This window comes from Carcharodon carcharias, chromosome 13 (genome assembly GCF_017639515.1).
Source record: "Carcharodon carcharias isolate sCarCar2 chromosome 13, sCarCar2.pri, whole genome shotgun sequence".
Lineage (NCBI taxonomy): Eukaryota > Metazoa > Chordata > Chondrichthyes > Lamniformes > Lamnidae > Carcharodon > Carcharodon carcharias.
In genome coordinates this window covers 28,728,476-28,744,807 of record NC_054479.1, presented here as the reverse complement: position 1 = coordinate 28,744,807, position 16,332 = coordinate 28,728,476, and the positions used below count along the sequence as shown (strand labels likewise).

General features: G+C 44.9%; 1 protein-coding gene across 2 annotated transcripts in view; it reads left to right on the top strand.

Annotated features, from left to right (window-relative positions):
* Positions 1 to 16,332, top strand: part of LOC121286379 (EMI domain-containing protein 1-like) — a 386,722-nt gene that overhangs the window by 198,789 nt on the left and 171,601 nt on the right. For both annotated transcript variants that reach the window (XM_041203470.1, XM_041203471.1), the window contains exon 4: positions 6,505 to 6,591. In XM_041203470.1, coding sequence (XP_041059404.1) covers positions 6,505 to 6,591 — 87 coding nt within the window. The remainder of the gene's footprint in view (positions 1 to 6,504; positions 6,592 to 16,332) is intronic.

The window sequence follows — 16,332 nt, the reverse complement described above, 5'->3', positions numbered from 1 at the left end:
TTTGGACTTTCAGAAGGCTTTTGATAAAGTCCCACATAAGAGATTGGCATGTAAAGTTAAAGCACATGGGGCTGGGGGTAGTGTATTGAGATGGATAGAAAACTGGTTGGCAGACAGGAAACAAAGAGTAGGAATAAACGGGTCTTTTTCCGAATGGCAGGCAGTGACTAGTGGGGTACCGCAGGGATCGGTGCTGGGACCCCAGTTATTCACAATATATATTAATGATTTAGATGAGGGAATTAAATGTAGTATCTCCAAATTTGTTGATGACACAAAGCTGGATGGGAGGGTGAGCTGTGAGGAGGATGCAGAGATGCTTCAGTGTGATTTGGACAAGCTGAGTGAGTGGGCAAATGCATGGCAGATGCAGTATAATGTGGAAAAATGTGAGGTTATCCATTTTGGTAGCAAAAACAGGAAGGCAGATTATTATCTGAATGGCTATAAATTGAGAGAGGGGAATGTGCAATGAAACCTGGGTGTCCTTGTGCACCAGTCGCTGAAGGTAAGCATGCAGGTGCACCAGGTGGTAAAGAAGGCAAATGGTATGTTGGCCTTCAGAGCAAGAGGATTCAAGTACAGGAACAGGGATGTCTTGCTGCAATTGTACAGGGCCTTGATGAGACCACACCTGGAATATTGTGTGCAGTTTTGGTCTCCTTCCCTGAGGAGGGATGTATTTGCTATACGGAGAGTGCAGTGAAGGTTTACAGGATGGTGGGACTGACATATGAGGAGAGATTGAATCGATTAGGATTATATTCGCTGGAGTTCAGAAGAATGAAAGGGGATCTCATAGAAACCTATAAAATTCTAACAGGACTAGACAGGGTAGATGCAGGAAGTATGTTCCCAATGGTGGGGGAGTCCAGAACCAGGGGTCACAGTCTGAGAATGTGGGGTAGACTATTTAGGACTGAGATGAGGAGAAATTTCTTCAGCCAGAGAGTGGTGAGCCTGTGGAATTTGTTACCACAGAAAGTAGTTGAGACCAAAACACTGTATGCTTTCAAGAAGGAGTTAGATATAGCTCTTGGGTGAAAGGGATCAAAGGGTATGGGGTGAAAGCGAAAGCAGGCTATTGAGTTGGATGATCAGCCATGATCATAATGAATGGCGGAGCAGTCTCGAAGGGCTGCATGGCCTACTCCTGCTCCTAGTTTCTATGTTTCTATACGAAGGGTCAGAGGTATTGTCAATGCGAGTGGTGAGGAGTTTTGGGTCAAACTTGCTGCTGGTTGCTTCTGTGAACTGGACAGCTTCACTTTGCTTCAGAGCTGCATTCTGAGCATTTCTAGGCTTCATTTCAGGACTTGTTGCCTTCCAGGCCCCTGGAGGATTCAGACCGCGTGGGCCCTCCCAGGTATCAGACAGCCTTCCGTTACCCTGGTAATGGGGATCATGATCTCCACTGGAGGCACCTCCTCTGAGGAGGAAGAGAGGGGCAAAAGAGAAAGGAGGCCAGGTGTCCCAATGCACCTTCCAGGGGAGCAACATGTGAGAGGAGAGGCACATGCACAAGGAGGGCAGGGCCAGCAGGAAGTCTAAGGTGGAAGGGGCTGCAGAAGACACCATTATGCTGCTTCCAAGGTTTACAGGTAGTGATGCAGCTACCTCCAGCATGTCCAAGGTGCAATGCCGAAAGGGGCCTTCATCTCTCAAGGGAGACAGTGACCTCCATCTGTCAGAGGATTGGGCCTGAAATCAGCTCTGACTGTGTGGATGGACACCCCAAGCCAGTGGTGCTGAAGGTCACAGTGGCCCTCAACCTCTATGCCTCTGGCTCTTTCCAGGGCTCGGTGGGGGGTCTGTGTGGAGTGTCCCAATCAGCTGTCCACAGTTGCATCAAGCTGGTGACTGACGCTCTGTTCAGGCTGGTATTGATTTTCATTCATTACCGTACAGATGAGGCCAGCTAGGCAGAGTGAGCCAGAGGCTTTGCAGCGATTGCTGGGTTCTCCCTGGCCCAGGGTGCAATCGACTGCACACATGTAGCCATCAATGCGCCAGCGGGTGAGCCAAGTGCCTTTGTCAACAGGAAGGGATTCCACTCCATGAACATGCAGATCGTGTGTGATCACAAGATGCAAAAGCTGCAAGTGTGTGTAAGGTACCCTGGCAGCTCCCATGACACTTACATCCTGAGACACTCCCAGGTGCCGAGGTTCTTCGAGCTCCAGCCTGGCTGGATGGGTGGCTGCTGGGTGACAAGGGCTATCCCTTCAAAAGGTGGCTCATGATGCCCCTCAGCCATCCAAGAATAGAGGCCGAGCAGTGGTACAATAAGAGCCACGCCTCCACAAGGGCGGTGGTAGAAAGAACCAAGGTCTTCTCAAGATGCACTTCTAATGCCTGCACCATTCAGGCGGTGCACTGCAATACCCCCTAGAGCGGGTGTCACTGATAGTGGTTGCATGCTGCGCTCTGCACAGTCTGGTGCTGGCGACAGGGGACCCAGTGGAGGAAGAAGATCTAGACGCAGCTGCACAGGCAACAGACGATGAGTTCAGTAGTGAGTCCAAGGATGAGCACAGTAAGGAGAACACTGAGGGCATGGACGCTGACCTGGGTAACCTCCACGGAGGCAGGGACCCGTGGGATACTTTGATCCAACACTCCTTCAGCTAGCCTACCAAATAAGAACCACCACCACATTCCAGGGCTGCAGTCTCCATACTCGATCCCTGACAGGACCAGTTCCTTGGCCAGCAACATACACTCTGTGCCTGTGCAATAGAGTTTCAGGAGACACAGGTTCATCATTACATCATGGCCTTCCCTGCACCCGCAGAACAAATGAAACATACAGAGGCCAATAGCAACAAAATAACATCTCATTTAATTGTGAATGTGAAACAGAGCTGAAATGAACATTAACCAGTGCTTTTAATCACACCAGGAAAAAATTTAAACCAAAATGGGGAAACAAAATATCACCCGTGGTAAGTCTGTCTTGTGCTTTACATTTGTTTGTGGGTGCCAAATCTAGGTGCTTCCCCCTCGCTGGCACCGGCTTTGCAGGCAGCCTGCTGACTCTGCTGTCTTGTTGGCCTTGATGACCTTGGCGGTCGTCCTCTAGCCTGTGTAGCCTGTGAAGACCCCACCTGGGAGAGAGCGGCCAGTGCCATGGCTGGCATCTCCCCAGTCGCCGCAGCCTCATCAGATGCCACGGTCACTGTCAGAGGGGTGGAGAAGCTGCTGCAGTCATCCAGAGCGCCCTGAGCGGAGCCTGCAGAGACGACAGGCAGCTTGTGCGCCAACATGAGGTTGCATTGGACCTCCCTGCTCACCATTGATGGCTGGGCACCTAGCTGGGATACTGGGTGGACCTCCCTGCTCACCATTGATGGCTGGGCACCTAGTTGGGATACTGGGTGTCCAACCATCTCCCACATTGACACTAACCAGCTGAGGTCATTGTCGGTGTGTGGGCTTGCAGGTTCCAGCGCATCCCCAGGGACCCCTGATTGAATCCCTGGAGCAGCCCCTCCATGAGAGTTGCCGCTCTCTCCATGGAGGAGGCATTGCGCTCGGCCATGAGGTCAAGGCAGTGGTCATATTCCGCAGGGACTCCTCCACAGTGGATGCCATGGCACGCATTCCCTCATGTATCTCCATCAAATCCTCCCGCACACCCCACTAGGCTTCCAGCATCTGCCTAATCGATGATTCCAGAGGCCCATCATTAGCCATCAACTGAGCATTGTCCTGGTCCCCAGCAGTCCTCCGATTGTCGGCGCTCTGGGCACTTACTGCCTTCGCCTGCACCTCAGGCGAGTGTGAAGTGCTCTCAGCAATGTGCACTGAGGTACTAACAGCCACTCTAATGCCCACTGAAATACTGGTATCTGTGCTGGTGCCAGTTTGACAGAGAAGGTGTGAGCAGGTGCGTGTTCAGCATGATCGTCCTCTGGGGTAAGGGCTGGGCCTTCAGGCTCCTCATAGCGACTGCCTGCTGATGAGCCTAAAAGGGACAAGAAGGACATGACATTAGTTTAAGTCATAACACTGTCACCGTGCATGCCAGGCACCCTGATGAGACAGAGATATGCATCATGGTGCCCTCATCTTTCCATTTTCAATGGGGACTCCAGGTCCGAGGCTCACATCAATACAGAGACTACACTAGAATGATTGCAATATCCGACATTCTCGTCTCATGCACTCTTACCTTTGTTTGGCACCCCAACCTCACCATGGCTGCTTGAATATGGTGCATCATTGCCTCTCGAGCTCCAGGGCCTCCTGCTTGTAACACATGAGGATTAGGAGGTGTGGGGTTCCCTGCCAGTCCGTTACCTCTCGATATTGTTATGGGATGTCTTCTCCTGAAAGGATAGAGGGGCATTGATTAGTCCACTCTCTACCTGAAGCACTAGTGCACCATGGTCAATCCCACCTGAGGAACACTTTGCAGGGCTCAGCCGATTCGTGACCCTGGAGCTGCAAGACACTCAGTCCAAGCAGCCAGGGCTCATCCCCTTGGCCAACTTCTGCCTCATTGACATTTGCCACTCACACTCTAACACCTCTGAGGTCCACGGGGTGGATGGCCAGCTCTTGACTGTTCTGCAAAGTGATCCATGCTAACACAGTACTCACCCTTCCCGATCTCAGCAGATCATTGAAATGCTTCTGGCACTGCACCCATGTGTATCTCACCATATCGTGGCTGCTGACCCTGGATGCCACCCCCTCCCAGGCCTTTTTGGTGAGGTGTGGGGGCCTCCTCTTCCCGTCTCTGGGGACAAGGGTTTCCATCCTGGCTGGACCCTCCTCCAGGAGGGCTGCGAGGCACTCACCCAAGAAACGCGGGGCCGACTGCCCTGCCGACCTGCCCTCCCACCTGCCATGTCCAAACGCAACGGGATCCATCTTTATTTTAGCGTCCTTCCATGGCATCCTTCCAGGAGCTGCCTGGACTGGTATTGAATCGGCTGCCACATTGCCATTGGACCCAGCGGACATCATGCCCCCACCTGCCTCTTCTCGCTGAATCCCCAGCTGCTTTTCACACTGGGTGTGCCTCAATTGGCCCACCAGTGTGAAATGGCGGTGCACTGCCATTTGCGGGCAGCGGTCAGCTTCCTGACCGCCCCTGCCCACCCCCGCCAAGTCCACATGCCAAGGGTAAAATTCTGCACATGGTTTAGCCCTTTTTGAGATTAAATACACAACAACATTTCGACGTACTTTGGGTACTCCCAAGTCAGAATTGCCGTAATTTCTACAGTACAGTCACAGAAAGATCATTGGAATAGTGAAGACAAAACAGTGTCCAAATCGCTTGAATTATTGAGGAACATCATTAAATCTTTATGCTGACCATGCACAGTTTACATTACATACCGGTCATGATAATCCAGTCTGCAGAAAAATGGAAAGGCCAAGTCTTTGGTATGTTGCAGAAATGCCTTTGTAGCTATCGAAGTCCTCGATGAGCCAAATAGCTCACAGAGTTATAGTCCATTATCTGGATCTTCACTGTCTTCCAAGTCCTGAAGCAGATGTTTGCCTGCTGTTGCTAATGCTGCTTTATTTGTGCTGGAAAGGGTATGTTATGGCTCATTGCCAAGGTGATGCCTTCTAGCATGGTGATTGTGCCTTGTCGTATTCCAGTCATTTTTATGAGTGACAGATGCCCTGTGATATTTGGCTAACATTTTCCATGAATGTTTTGCTGAGGGCATTGGTGATGACCTCTTTATAGCCTGCAGTTTGGAAAGAGGAATCCTCAGAGACAACTTCATCAACTTTATTGAAAAACTTGTGGTAATAAGTTTTAAAGTTGCAAGTCAAATTAAAGGTATTTACAGTATCTGTTGCAATCGATTGTCACTATTGGCGCATTTGTGTCTTCCCTGATAAATATACATTTGTTCAACTTTTGAGGAGAAAACCTATGCAGATGATTTTTTTTAGCATTCTATGATGCCACATCAATACCATTTTTATGGCAATGATCTTGACTATTTCAGACAAAGGCATAATTTGGAGGTCATTTTAATCTAATCCACCCATCAGGAAACTGGGTGCAGCACAGGTTTTACATCCAGTTGAAGTCAATATTAGGCTTCTGGTGGATTCTGATGCATCGAATTCAGTAGACACTACTGTTCTGGTAGGCTTTGAACACACACTACCACTGTGCGAGCTCCTCCGTCCAAAGACTCATATAGTGCCTAGAAATCAGTTGCATCCAAGGCCAATTTTTCTCCCAAAGACATTTTTCCTTCCTTTCAACTGTGTCAGGCAGTTGTGCATGACCAAGAAATTAAAACTGTGATTCCAGTACTGCCAATGAAATGATTTGAATTGCTTAGAAAATTGCATTTTGTATCAAGTGGCATTATGTGATGCTGTTTAAAGTGGCAGTTTTGAGAAAGTTATTATTTTTCACTACAAAAATGTAATGTTTATTTTAATTAAAGCTTTATAAAAACTTGCCACATCTAAAGGGAGACACTTGAATGTTAATACCTATCTCTTGTTTTATTTCAGAGACTGGAAATTTCCTGGAAGCTTTGGATGGTGGTCGACAGATCTCTCACATTCGCAGATTACACACAAAAGCAGGAGACCTTTCAAGTAAGAATTTGATACAACTTGTGGCTGAAGCTATTGGTCACAACTAGATTGGTACTAGGATTTGGTGACTGCACCAAATGGTTTGCTTTCTGGATTGGGTGGAAAAGAATAGTTGCTTAATTATAGATGGTGCCATTTTTGTTATGTTCCTGTTTGTTCCTGACCCAAAATATGTTGTGGCGATCATGGGCTGGATTTTGTAGTCAGTGATGAAGCAATGAATTCTCGCTGTTGATCCTCAAAGAATGTAGCTGCAAAGGTCAAATGATCTCTGCGGTACAGATTTCTTCTTTCCTGATGTGCACTTGAGTCTGGCTCCAAGTCAAGGGGATCTCTTTCAGCAACAGTGAATTTATCAAGGAGGGTAAGCAGCCAATCACATTGAAGTATTCTTACAGACAGCAAACCAGGAACTAAAGACCACTGAATTTTTTCATAATTAAATTTTAAATTTTACAGGTGGCGAAATAAATACACATGGGGTTAGAATTTCACAGGTGGGGGGAGGGGGCAGCGTATTGCTCTGCCAGGTTGCAAGAGTTGGCCAACAGCTGACACACCCAGTGGGCTAAACAAACAGAGATCAGGAGGAAGTCTAGCCCTCGAGAGATGCCAGCCAACTTGATTGACCAGCAGCTCTAGCGGTCCCAGCAGTGCCAGAGCTCTGCAGTGGGCGCTGCTGGGACTGCAAGCAGTCCTGCAAGGAAGAAACGCAGACTGGGTGACCGCTTTGCAGAACACCTTCGCTCTGTCCGCAAGCATTATCCAGACCTCCCTGTCGCTTACCATTTCAACACTCCACCCTGCTCTCATGCCCACGTCTGTCCTTGGCTAGCTGCATTGTTCCAGTGAAGCTCAACGCAAACTGGAGGAACAGCACCTCATCTTCCAACTAGGCACTTTACAGCCTTCCAGACTGAATATTGAGTTCAACAATTTTAGATCATGAACTCTCTCCTCCATCCCCACCCCTTTCCGATTTTCCCCCTCCTTTTTGTTTTTTCCAATAATTTATATAGATTTTTCTTTTCCCACCTACTTCTATTATTTTTGTGTATTTCCATCCATTGTTTTATCTCTACCTTTTAGCCTATTTTGATCCGTTCCCCCCGCCCCACCCCCACGAGGGCTATCTGTATCTTGCTCGTCCTGCTTTCTACCCTTATTTAACACATTCCTACACTCCTTTAGATAATATCACCACCTTCAACACCTCTTTGCCCTTTACTTAGTTCTGTTGAAGGGTCATTCGGACTCGAACATTAACTGTGCTCCTTTCCGCAGATGCTGCCAGACCTGCTGAGTTTTTCCAGATATTTTTGTTTCTGTTTTGTGAACATAGACAGGTTTGTTGTCATTACTACTGGAGAAATCTGGGCCAATATAGACACATGATCGAAAACCAATTATAAAGTGCAAAGATCAAGGAGAGAAATAACTCCTCCAATGAAATCAGAAAATTTTGACAATATCTTGTGAAGTGGGTAGACCAGAGTTCACAGGCCAGGGGAAATCACTCAGAGAACAGGGGGAGAAGCAGATAACTCAACGCTACCAGTGGAGATATTTTACAGCGGTTTATAAAAGTAACATAAGATCAGGAAGAAACTTTGTGGAAGTACCTGTGTCCTTTCACCTGTAGTTACTTCCCTCTTAATATTCATTGATAAATTGGTTAAATTCTGGAACGTAGTTTGTGGGAAGCCTGCATATCATTGTCACATTAAATCAAAGACTCGGCCAATGACCCAAGCGGTGGAAGTTTTACTTTAATATTCCGTAGTTGGGTCAGCCCATTTACATAGCTTTTTAAAACCTATATTTTTGGGAGCATTTCAAGATGAGGATTGGAACATTTCCCACTATTGATACATAATGTCATATCAAGCCATCCCATAAAAAATACTTTGCACAAGTCTGATGTAGAATTAAGTCCTCTATACGTCCAAGAACAAACCATAACCCCAATTTTAGCAGCACACTACCATTGCATTACTGAAGCCTTTCTTTGTCCATTCTAACCATACCATGACCTGCCTTAATTAGATCGCCAAGTTGTACCTAATTGTTGAGAACAAAAACTTATGTAGCAACTTTTAAGGTAGTGAAATGTTACAAAGAACTTCTTGAACAGTGGATCAGGCAGAGCAAAATTAAAGAGTAAGTATGTGGCAAATGTAGGTTTCGAGGAGTTTTGAGGGTGGGGTAAGATACGAACATATGAAATATGAGCATACAAAATAGCAGAGGTAGTTCATTCGGCCCCTTGAGCCTGCTCCTCTAATCAATAAAATCATGGCTGATCTGTTTGTGTTTTGTGTTCCACATTCCCAACTACCCCCGATAACCTTTGATTCCCTTGCCTAACAAGAATCTATCTACCTCTGCCTTAAAAATATTCAGTGACCCTGCTTCCACTGCCATCTGAGGCAGAGTTCATCAATGCCCTGTATAACTGAAGCAAAAGGCCCTTACTTTATGTTCAATTCCTCTTGTAATAAAGGATAGTGTTCGATTAGTCTTCTTGATTGCACTTTGATTCATGCACAAGAACACCTAGGTCCCTCTGTACCTCTGAATTCTGCAGTCATTGCCATTTAAGTAATACTCTGCTTTTTTATTCTTCCTGCCAAAGTGAACAACTTCACATTTTCCCAAATTATACTCCATCTGCCTATTTTTGCCCATTCACTCAACTTATCCATATCCGCCTTATGTCTTCTTCACATACTTTCCTATCTACCTTTGTGTCGTTTGCAGGTTTAGCAACCATGCCTTCACTCCCCTCATCTAAGTCATTGATGTCAATTGTTAAAGGTTGAGACCCCAGCACAGACCCCTGCAGGTCCCCACTAGTCACATCCTGCCAATCAGACAAAGACCCATTTATGCATACTCTTCGTTTTCTGCCAGCCAGCCAATCTCTATCCAGGCTAATATGTTATCCCCTACACCATAAGCTTTTATTTTCTGAAATAACCTTTGATGTGGCACCTTATCAAATGCCTTCTGGAAATCCAAGTACAGCACATCTACAGGCTCCCCTTTATCCATAGCACATGTTACTCTTTCAAATAACTCTATTAAATTGGTTAAACATGATTTCCCTTTCACAAAACCATGTTGACTCTTCCCAATTACCTTGTGTTTTTCTAAGTGTCCAGCTATAACCTGCTTAATGATCGACTCTAACACCTTCCCCATGACAGACATCAGGCTAACTGGCCTATAGTTTCCTGTTTTTTGCCTCCCTCCCTACTTGAATAGAGGGGTTATATTTGCTACTTTCCAGTCTGATGGAACCTTTCCAGAATCTAGGGCGTTTTAGAAAATTAACACTAACACATCTGCTACCTCATTAGCCACCTCCTTTAAGACCCTGGGATGAAGTCCATCTGGACCCGGAGACTTGTCAGCCCGCAGCTCCATCAATTTGTTCAGTACTGCTTCCCTAGTGATTGTAATTTCACCAAGTCCCTCTCTCCCCTTTACAGCAATTATTACAATGTTTTTTATATCCTCCACAGTGAAAACAGAGACAAAATATTTGTCATTTCATCCACCATTCCTTATTATCCTTATTCCTACTATTAACTCCCCATTCTCACTCTCTAGTGGACCAACACTCACTTTACCTGCTCTTTTCCTGTTTAAATACTGAGAGAAACTCTTGCTATCTGTTTTTACATGTCTAGCTAGCTTTTCCTCATACCCTAATTTCTTTCTTCTGATTAACCTTTGAGTCATTCTCTGCCGTTCTTTATATTCTGACCAATTATCTGACCTGCCACTCGTCCTTGCTTGGTTATATGCTTTTTCCTTAAGTTTGATGCTTTCCCTAACTTCTTTGGTTAACCTTGGATAGTGGGTCCTTCCTTAAAATTTTTCTTCGTAGGAATATATTTATTCTGAGTATTCTGAAAAATTCCCGTAAATGTCACTGGGTCAAAATCCTGGAACTCCCTCCCTAAGAGCACTGTGGGTGTACCTACACCATGTGGACTACAGCGGTTTAAGAAGGCAGCTCACCACCACCTTCTCAAGGGCAATTAGGGATGGACAATAAATGCTGGCCTAGGCAGTGACGCCCACATCCCATAAATGAATGATTTTTAAAAATGTCTGCCGCTGCTTCTCTGTTGATCGATCCCCTGACCTAGTATTCAAGTTAACTTCAGCTAGCTTAGCTTTCATGCCCACATAGCTGCACTTATTTAAGTTTAAAATACTAGTCTTAGACCCATTCTTCTCCTTTTCATACTGGATGTAAAATGCAATCATACTTTTGTCACTGCTCCCTAGGGGTGCCATTAGCCTGAGGCCATTAATTAATTCTCTCACATTACACAATACCAAGTCTGATATAACCTGCTGTCTGGTTGGTTTCAGAACATGCTGCTCTAAGAAACTACCTAAAGCATTCTATGAACTCCTCATCCACGCTACTACTGCCAATCTGATTTTTCCAGTTTTTTTTTAGATTAAAGTCACACATGATTATTGCTGTCCCTTTATCACAAATACCTAATATTTCTTCTTGCATACTTTGTCCTATATTGTGGTTACTGTTAGGGTGCCTGCAGACCATTCCCATTAGTGACTTCTTTCCACTACTACCCCTCATCTCCACCCAAACCAATTCTACATCCTATTCTGAACCAAGGTCATGTCTAACTATTGCATAAATGCCACCCTTGATTAACAGTGCTACCCCCCGCCTTTACCTAGCTTCCTTTTCTTCTTGAAGGTCATATCCCCTCAATATTCAGGACCAAATCCTTGTCATCCTGCAGCTATGGCTATCAAATCATATTTATTTACTTTAATGTGCGCTACCAATTCGTTTACTTTATTATGAATGCTGCACACATTCAGATACAGAGCCTTCAGTTTTGTCTTTTTGTTATCATTGTGACATCTAGTCTTGATTCTTGGTGCATTCTTGGGTATTTTTCTCTCTGTCCCTTCCTGCCATTCTCTGACCTTCATTTCCCATATTATTATTTACCTCCCTTACCTTGCCTCTACTCTTTGATATGCCACATCTTTCCACATTTGATCCACTGTTTACTTTAAAACCCTCTCTACTTCCCTAGTTATGTGGCTCACAGGAACACTGGCTCCAGCACAGTTCAGGTGTACACGGCCCCAAAGATACAGCCCCCACTTTCCCCAATACTGGTGCCAGTGCCCCTGAAATTGGGCTACTTCCCCCACACCAGTCTTTGAGCCACATGTTTGTCTCTCTAATTTTATGTATCCTATATGCCAATTTGCATGTGGCTCAGGTAATAATTCAGAGATTATAACCTTTGAGGTTCTACTTTTTAATTTAGTGCCTTGCTCCTCATACTGTCTATGCAGAACCTCTTTCCTAGCTCTACCTATGTCATTAGTAGCTACATGGATCACGACAACCGGATCCTTCCGCTCCCACTGCAAGTTCCTCTCCAGCCCTGAGCAGATGTCCTGAACCCTCACACCAGGCAGGCAACACAGCTGTCTGGACTCTCGCTCTATGCTGCAGAGAACAGTGTCAATCCCCCTCACTATACTGTCCCCTACAACCACTACATTTCGTTTTGCTACCCCTACTTGAATGGCTTCCTGTACCACAGTGTCATGGTCAGTTTGCTCATCCACCCTGTAGTCCTCACTCTAATCCAAACAAGCTGAGAGAACCTCAAACCTATTGGACAATTGCAGATCGGACTCACGCTCCTGCCCTCTGAGTCCCCTTACCTGTCTCATTCGAAGTCACCCCCTGACCACTGATCAAATCAGAAGACTCTATCCTAAGTGGTGTGACTGCTTCCTAGTGCAAAGCATCCAGGTAACTTTCCCCCTCCCTGATGTGTCGCAGAGTCTGCAGCTCAGCCTCTAGTTCTATGACCTGAGCCGAAATTCTTCAAGCTGCAAACATTCACTGCAGACGTGTTTACCCTGGATCACAGTGTTATCCAGGAGCTCCCAAGTGCTGTATCCTTGACACATCACCTATCCTGCCATCCTTAATGTGTTTTAAATAATTACTTAATTATTTTAATTACCAATTTATGAAGCTTTTTAATATATTTTATTAAATTTGCCACCAATTTGTATACTATTTTAAACCTTAGGAATAGAATAGATCTTAGCCACTCACCAAACAGCCAGCTCCTTTCCCTGTAGTAGAGCAAGAACCAATTCCAGCAGGGTGTGAAAGATAGAAATAGGAAAAAAAATGCCTCTTTCCCTCCCCTTCACTGAACTCCTCCACTCACCAAACTCCAAGGGCAGAATTTTGCCCTCGGATGGCGTGTGGGCCCCACCGGCTCGGCGGTGGGCAGACAGCCTACCTCTGCCACCGAAATGGGGCCTGCCGCCATTTTGAGTGGGCGGGCCAATGAAGGCCCGCCCAACGACCTGCCCAATCCTGTTCCAGATGGCAGGGAATCCCCAACTGTCAAAGCACGCACTGCTCCCTGAGACAAAGTCCTGTCTCAGGGAGATTCCTGAGAGGTAAGTAAACTCTAAAAATAGAAAAATATTAAAATTATTAACATGTCCCCCTCATGTGACAATGTCACACGAGATGGGACATGTTAATAATAAACACTTAAAATTTATTACATTTTTAAAAAACGGACATGAAACTTCATTCCGCCAGTGGATGAGGTTTCATGAATAATCTGGAGCCCGCTGGGGCTCCTGGCCTGCCCGCCAGCCTTAAGCTTGGGCGGGCAGGTCTTTAATTATCTTAACTAGTCTGTCAATGGCCTCAATTGGTCATTGACAGGTCGGCAGGCGGACAGCTGATTTCGCTGACCACCCGCCTTCCTAAAAATTTAAAGGGACCGGGATGACGTCGGGGATTCCTCCCGACATCATCCCGCGTCATTTTCCCCTCGGTGAGCTGGCCCCGCCCCCAAATCGCTGAGGGGAAAATCCTGGCCCAAGTCTGCACTCAGTTTCCGCAACTGCACTCCATTTGCCCATTTGATACGGAAGGACAGCAAGATTTTGAAATTTGCAGGGCCATGATCACTGAAGGCCTTGCCAGCAACATGTAATAAAGGATGGAGGGAAATGCACTGCAGTCCATTCTCTGAAACAGAGGGTGCAAGCCATGGTATAGGGCAGGAGGTGACCTCAGAGATTACACCCTATCTCTGAGGTTACCTCCAGCCCTATACTGTGGCTTGCCCCCTCTATTCCAGAGAATAGACCGCGGTACATTTCCCTCCTTTTTCAAATCAGGATGATTACTTTGAAATCAATGCACTGGAGAGTGGGAGCCAGTGGAGTTTGGTGAGGAGTGGGATGATGCAAGAGTACGATTCTCTATGGTCTAGGATGCTTTACAGCTGCTTTGTTTTCTGGGCCTATGCCTTCAAGGAATTGGATCAAGACTGCTCGAGCTCATTCTGTGCAAGGCCCTCACAGCTAGCAAGGCTTTCACCCTATCACTCTCACAGTATGCAAACCAACATCTCACAAAGGAAAAGAAATTTCTAAGCAAAGGAATGATGATTGATTTTTTAAAATATATGCAGTGCAGTATTGTGAATAGCTCTGGACACATTGAAAAACCTGCATTAAAGATTCACCATGAATAAGATGCTATAGGTATCAAAAAATATTCAAAAGGTCTTAAGTGACTGGTAAATGCCTCAGCTTCTGAAACAATTACATTATTGCTAAGACAATAAAATAACGTAAAATTGAGATACTGCAACCAGGTTTGATCTTTAGTCAAAGCTTTGTTAACAATTTGAGTCAGGAATATTGTTGAAAGTATTTCAGTAGGCCTTAGTAACTTCAGCCTGGGGAGAAGAGATCAAACTAACTGGGGGTTACAACTCCTGATAATTATCCAGTGATCTCTGCTGGAAATATATCACAGAATTGTCACAGTGTAGAAGGAGGCCATTTGGCCCATCATGTCTTCACCGGCTCTCTGAGCATTTAAACTTAGTGCCAATCTCCTGCCTTTTCCCCGGAACCTGTACCCCAGTGAGAATCAGTACTTGTGGAACCCATACCCCAGTGAGAGTCAGTGCTTGTGGAACCCGTATCCCAGTGAGAGTCAGTGTGTGTGGAACCTGCATTGTTGTATTTTGTGCATTATATTGTTTGGTGTTGTGTTTGTGTGTTGACTGAAGTGTGTGTGCATTTTATATGTATAAACATGGTAGAACAGGTTTGGACTGAACCATTACACTCTAAAAGTTAACAGATTTTTCCTTAAAAACATTCATTGTACTTGCTAATATGTGGGCCAAGTAACATGATACCAAAGACCTGTATGAGTTCAGCCCATTCAAATTTATTTTTTATCTACAGAAATTGTGGTATTCTAACTTTTGCTTTGAAGTAGCTTACCTGTATCTCAGTTTTATATTGTGTAACACAAGTACTGCAAGAGCTTTCTGTTACTTACCACACATTTATCTACAGCAATAAAACTGACAATGTAATCCATATGTTGAAACATGATAGTGTTTTGGCTCATTTATACTGTGCTGAAAATGATGCCATGAGATTTTCACACACTGACTGAATCATCCTATCCTGTTTCCATCGTGATACAATATATTGGAAATGTATGCAGGTATTTCTCATAATTCCCGCTGTTTTATTGGTCTCACAGTTCAGTTAAATAAATCTCACCAGTAATATGCAGTGTACCATTTAAATTTAACTCTGTGGTTTCCTGCTCGTCAAATTCTTCACCAATAAGGTGAACAGCTTTAATTCATTGTAAACAAGCTTAGAAAAGAAAGCTGCACCTTCTGCATCTGGTTGCCATCCCCCAGGATTGTCTTGGAGTCTCCAGGAACGGAAGATCAATGTCCAGGACACACATATGTGCAATCCGGGAAAAAAAACATGACTATTAATAAGATATTTTATTTTTGTCATTTTCTTTGACCATTTCCCTCTACCAGATATAAAAATATTGATAATTGGGGGAAAAAAGGCTGTTTGGCTGACAGTCAAGCATCATCCAATTGGGTAATGAGTCTTTCTGTTCTCCAATTGGCATAGGAAGGCAGTACGTCACAAGGATGGAAATATTGGCTGACGAATGGGTGGAGTAGGGGGAAAGTCATGTAATGACATTTCCAGGAACACAGTTAATCACAGTTGGCAATCTAAATCCAAGGTCTGAAAACATTATGGAGATTGACAGAAAGTGGCAGAAAAGAAACTTCATTTTTCCCAAGTAAAAGCATCATTACAGTCTTTATTTTTAAACTCTTAACCAATACCATCCATATGATTTACAATTAGTAACTATACCTACTTCAATTAATGTGAATTAGAAAATAGGAGTACGCTCTGATTACTGTTAACTACTCATACATTTCTGATTACAACAGTATTAGATAGCGGAGAAAAATAGTTGATGTGGCTTTACTGCTAAAACAATCGCAAGAAGTTGTGGTCTTGGATTTCCATGCTGGTAGCACATGTTCATCCAACAGTTTGCAGCAACGTCTACCAAGATAGAAGAGAAGCAGCTATACAAATAAGAGGAAAACATCCATACAGACAATGCATTATCATGTGTCTCAGGACCTCCTGTTGTGCTTCATACCCAATAACATCATTGTACAAAAGCCAATTTCATATAAAAATCTTGCTGACAGAAAATTAGATGAATAACCAGATGATTTTTTTTGGGGTGGTGTCAGTTGAAAGGCCAAGTTGAATAAAACATCAGAAAATTCTGCTCAGGAAGATGCACCAGGGATA